Genomic DNA, 5,617 nt, shown 5'->3' with positions numbered 1-5,617 from the left:
CTGGCCTGAGAAATCCTTACCAACGGAAGGAGAGGTATCTTCCCTTGCGGAACGGATTACCCGAGCCAGGGATGTACCTTCAGAGGGAGCTTTATTCTACCCCAGCCCAGCCTTCTCAGGCCCAAGCAAAGGTCTCACTTCCTCCTATCACTCCTCTCCCACGCAACTGAGCTTTGCCGAGCCAAGGCCACTGAAGTGAAGAGGCTCATCACCTGAAGGAACCACCACTAACCCGGCTAGGGTGGCGAAAGAGGAGCACCATAATGCATTGTTGTTGCTCGGCCTATAGTAAGTATTCGTAAAATTTCGCATTTTCGGTTCCGGTTGGTGATCAATTAGTTAGCGAGCGAAGCGAGCGTGCAAGCGCGCTAATGGGATCCCGGGCCCTAAGGCAAGGGCGGTGAAGGCAGTTCAGCAAGGATTGATCCGAGTTGTTTAATAATACGAAATTTTGTAGATGGATGACCGGCACTTTCCCGCAAGCAGGCAAGTGGGAACTGGGAATCCGGAGCTACGCTAGCCCTCTTTCGTTAGGCAAGCCTGGTGGCACAGGGCCGGTCCTTGAAGTCGGCTGGTATGAGAAATTCTTACTGGCAAAAGCAGAGAAGGATATTCAGGCACGTCGTGATCGTGATTAGCTAGAGGACTAAGCCATTCCACTTCCAGAACGACGTGCGTTCCGTCGCACAGATCGATTTCCGGCAGCCCACCAAGATATCCAGTACCCCTATGTATCCAACACCTGCTACATGGGAACCGCATTGGTAGTAGAGCCTAGGGGTTTCCGGCATACAGGTCAGGGCAAGTTCGGGCTGGGGCTAGGCATGTGAAGGTCTCCAAGGGCATGTGAAGTCTTCCGAATCGCATGATCTTATCCCGTTAGGGAGAGCGAACCGGCGCTACACCTCACCTAATGTCTGCTACCCTACAGGATATTAGCCAATTCGGAAGGGAGGGAAGGAAGGACGGCAGATTACTTTGGCCGGGCAGAAGTGGGCACTTTCCTTTAGGGAGCCACGTGCAAATCCACTGAGAATGGAAATTTCGTATATAGAATCCGCAATTGGACCATGGAGTGCAAATCCACTGAGAATTGTCCAAGGAATGGAAATTCAATCTTGCTTTCTTTGGCGTACCCACCGCGGAAAGGCATCGATTCCGGGAAGGAATTTCGGAATTGCGTATTCTAGTGGATGCGGCAAAGGCTCGCCGCACCCACCAAGAAGTTGGGCTCGCACTATCGTATCTGTTGGGGGAGCGTTGGCTCGCACTCCCCGGCAAGTTGAACGGTTGAATCATGTTGGCACACCATCGACTTTCCCTCGGCACCATTCCACGGGTTCGATTCCGGGATAGCCTTAAACTGCCATGAATATCCCCAGCTTTAATAACCAACACCACAAGACATGCCTGGAAACGGAAGAATGATTACAGAGCAAATGGCGACGAGTATCAAGGGAAAATTGAGGATTCTACAGGACGACTTCGCCGAACACATGGGCACGCTAAGAAACTTCCCCGGCCGCCCGGGGCCAGGCGATCTCAGTGAGCTCTCGGAAACCCTTTTTGTTATCCGTGACGCCACCCTGCCGGATATGCAATCGGTAGCGAGGCCTTTGGTGCAATTCGGACCGCCGTTCGATGAGTTGATGGAAGCTATAGACTGGGCTCTCGCCCCCCTGTGGCAAACCCCGCTTCCAAATTCACGCCGAGGCCTTCAGCCTATCCTGCCCCTATTGACACGAGTTGGGATCAAGTGGGAACTCACCGTAACCGAGATCACCGAAAAGGTAAACCTGGGGTTGGACGTGCGAATATGGGATTATTTCGAGCCAAATGTGTTTCTTTTTTATTTTCCTCCTATTTATGAATTTGCCCCTATTTATCTCTATTTAGTCATCAGTTTGCTACTTTCCTTGATCCTAATCGGTGTTTCTTTCGCATTTACTTCAAAAGGTTCGGCTTATCCGGATAAATTGTCAGCTCACGAATGCGGTTCCGACCCACTTGATGATGCCAGAAGTCGTTTCGATATATGATTTTATTCGGTCTCCCCTCCATTTATTATCCTCGATTCGGAAGTGACCCCTTTATTTCTCCGGGCAGTATCTCCGAACAAGATTGGTTGGTTCGGATTTTGGTCTATGATGGTGTTTGCATGGATTTTGACCATTGGATTTTCTCATGAATGGAAAAAGGGCGCTCCGGATTGGGAGTAACCGACGTTGGAAAGTCAAGCTCCAACGAGGCAGATGCATGATAAACGCTTGGCAGCTTGTTAGGGCCGTACGCAGAAGGAAAAACCCAGATTGCGAAATACGCCAAATACTACTACTACTAATACAGTATGGGTTTCGGCAAGGATGGATTGGCTACTACTACCAATGACGCGATGAGATCCCAGTGGAGAGCGCTGAACCTTCTAGACGAAAGGAAGGTAAAACAAGGTCGGTAGGGCTCTTCGCTGCTGATGGAAAAGAAAGGATTCTAGATCCTTTGTACCCATCAGCTACTGCAGCTTCACCCATCAGGGACAAGGAACCAGCACTAGGTGTTGTTTTAGTCATCCCTTTTTACCCCACGGACCCCCCGTTTATTGAGAGTAAAGTTGAATGTAACGAGGGTATTATGTTTAAGTTTGAAAACCCTTAAACTCCCTAGGTTGGCGAGTTGGTTGGGGGAGCTTCGAAGCTCCCTCCCCCAATCGCAAGCTTCGTCTTTTGGTCTGGTCTCAGCCAAGGGAACGAGGCGAACCCAACACCAAACACTAGCTGAGTCAGCGAAGCAAACCTAGATTACACCTTGAGCCAAGAGAAGAAAGATTCACCTGAGCTTTGCGAACCTACCAGCTACAGCTAGTTGTTAAACCTAACCAACAACCTAAGCAAAATTGGGCCAGCCCCTGGGATGACTACGTTCGTTCTTACCTGAGGGGACCGTGTTTGAGAGCGCTTTCCTGAGCCTGCGCTCGATCTAGAGAGGTAGGTCGAAGGGCTCAAGATCTTGGAACAGGTAGAGGCATAGCCACAAAGCCATACGCACCAAGGATGGGCTGCGCTTCATCTTTTATATCAAGGGAGGTGCCATTTCGTACTTCCTCGGTAGGAAATCCATCTGCCTCTTTTCCTGATGTGCCGGTCCATTCCACGCCCTGTCTCGGCTTTCTTTTGCATTTGAGGTTGATGCCAAAGCTTCGATTTCAAAGTTGAAAGGAAAGGAAAACAAGCCGAGAGAAGGGAAAAGAATACACAGAATGATTGTATTTAGGTAGAAATGAAAGACATAATGGGGAGGTAAACTTCTGTTTTGTTTTACCTCTAAGTCCAACTAAAAGGAACTATAACTAGAGAGAGTTTAGAGGCCATATGAATCTTTTTTGAGATTAAAAATGACTTTATTTGGGAGAATTTTCCATGTTGCGCTAAGTTACTTACAGGAGTATGCATACACTCCGGGAACACTTCGGGGTAAACACCCATCCGAATAGGTAGGGTCGGGAGTTCGGCATTCGGGCCGTAACATTGGTTAAGCAAAACAAAAAAAAGATTTTTCCTCCGTTCACCCTAAATGCATAGCATAGTAAAGTGCTCTCCGAACCGAGCCAGATAGTCTCCTCTCACTCGGCTCACCAACCTGAACTTTCATTGTTATGGTTCTAGATATCCAAACCGTAATTGGATGGTTTCCAGCCATGGGTTTTCATATGGCATAAGTGACAAAGTGGGATTTGTTTCCCTCTTGCCGCAATCATCATTCGTTCGACGAAATCGTGCGCGACCTTGAGGTCGAGTGCCCGGTACGTGGTGCACCTGCGGCCTTCGGCTTCGTCACAAGCGGCGCATACGTCCTGTAAGGCGCTGTTCGGCCACGATCTGATCTCCATTGTAGTTTTCTTTATGGATCCGGCACTTGCTAGGCCTGTATTGGATCTGGTACCCAATTCCTTGACAGTGGCTTTACGTCTGGTCGTGGTACGTTCACAATTCGTACAAATGGAGCGTCTGGCATCGATCGCTTCTACAAGATCACCGGGCCTCTGTCGCCCAATCTCGTATGTGATGGTCGGTGGCCCTAATACCGATAGGCTTCGCTTCTTCCAGGGGCTGGTCCTCGCTCGCCAGCGGTTGCACTTCGCTAATCAATCTACAGTTGGATTTAGCGGCAAAAACGAAAGCCAGTGAGTACCGTAGTATAAGAGAAAGATATCCCGATGATGCTTCGTCGCCTGTTTTCGGCAAGGTGGTAGTAATTGGGATATGCTATAGAGAATAGACGCGATTCTCGATTTTCCGAACGAACGAAAAGGTGGATTTTGGAAATATTCGAAAAAGTTGGGCTTTGGATCCTTATCACAAAACCTCCACTCCTTTACGAATTTCGTTCTCTCCCATGACCCTTTGTTCTACTACACTCCCTCCGTTCTGCGAACTTTTGTTCCTTTCACTCCCGGAGTGGGCGCGAAGCTTTTCTGGCTTTACGGGTTTCGACCAGGGAAGTCTCTATATGACCTTCAAATTTTGGGGTATTTCTTGTACACTTCTACGAACTTCAGGCTGTAAGTAACTTTTGATAGTCTGTTCAAGAAGGCCTGGCTTTCCGTGATCGATACTATCGCGTTTATCGATATCTCCCTTCATATACTAAACGGTTTTAGGAGATCTCTATGTACTTGTCTTAGACAAGTATGCTGAGATCTTCCCGGCCTAAACCCGTGAGAGCAATAAAGGCTGCAGGGCGAAGCAGATTGCTCCAAGAAGAGTTCGCACCTGCGGCCTGTACAAGTCTGTCTTGGAATTATGGTATGCCCTTTAGCATAGCAGCAGGTGTCTACTGCTAGGTTTGGGAATGCAGGGGCGAGGGATCCCGCTATGCCTTGCGGCCTGATATGACAGAATCGAGGCCGCAGGTCTAGTATTTTCACGGAGGTGCCGTCCATAGTGGTTCCCCCGAACCCAGCCCTTGGTCGTCATTGACCCGGGATTAGGTGCTAGTCTTTCATAGGCAGCAATCTATCATAGATCTATGCCCCCCGAAATGGTCTTTCGACCTTCGTTTGATCCCGACAGCTCAGATCCCATAAGACACGTAGTTGTTGTTCCATTGTCAAAGCCTTGGGCTTTAATCCATCCGGACCTGGAGTCAATTCTCTCGTGTCATTCAAGTGTGCAACGTCCATCAGTGATGGTTCATTAATGTCCATTGATTTAGACTCCTTCTCTGTTACCCTATATGAATAAGATCGATAGGGGTCGGGCCGTGGGCCCCTGTTCCCCGGCCCTCACAACGAACCACCGTACGGAAGCCTTTCGACTCGTACGGCTCGCCCTCCCGGATCTGGACCCTGGGCATTACGGTCGCTGTAGTCGGGCCTTTACCCGTTGTTCTGCTACTGAGAAACGGAATAGGTATGCCCAGTCTAGCTTGCGTGTGGAGTGGCGTACAGATCCGTTGGGAGAGTGTCCGTTGTTTTGGTAGGGAACAGTACAATCCTGGACTGGCCCTCTTCGTATCAACCGCTTAGGTCCATGCTACTATGAGGCCCCTGAACTCCTCAGGGACACTGTCATGGGGATGGTTGGCCCCGACTTCCGGAATTATTAGGTTTTACCTTCTGGCG

At 49.4% G+C, this 5,617-nt stretch overlaps 1 protein-coding gene across 1 annotated transcript; it reads left to right on the top strand.

The window, feature by feature from the left end:
* Positions 1-700: 700 nt before the first annotated feature.
* Positions 701-2,318, top strand: LOC147879170 (uncharacterized). The gene has a single exon (XM_087372297.1). The coding sequence runs from the start codon at positions 1,407-1,409 to the stop codon at positions 2,037-2,039; it is 633 nt and encodes a 210-aa protein (XP_087228423.1). The 5' UTR covers positions 701-1,406; the 3' UTR covers positions 2,040-2,318.
* The last annotated feature ends 3,299 nt before the right edge of the window (positions 2,319-5,617 follow it).

Source organism: Dipteris shenzhenensis, unplaced genomic scaffold, assembly GCF_047967505.1.
Source record: "Dipteris shenzhenensis isolate YYH24624 ecotype China unplaced genomic scaffold, Dip_SZ_1.0 scaf0077, whole genome shotgun sequence".
Taxonomy (NCBI): Eukaryota; Viridiplantae; Streptophyta; class Polypodiopsida; order Gleicheniales; family Dipteridaceae; genus Dipteris; species Dipteris shenzhenensis.
Note: the sequence above shows the minus strand (reverse complement) of the source record. Positions and strands in the feature narration are given on the sequence as shown.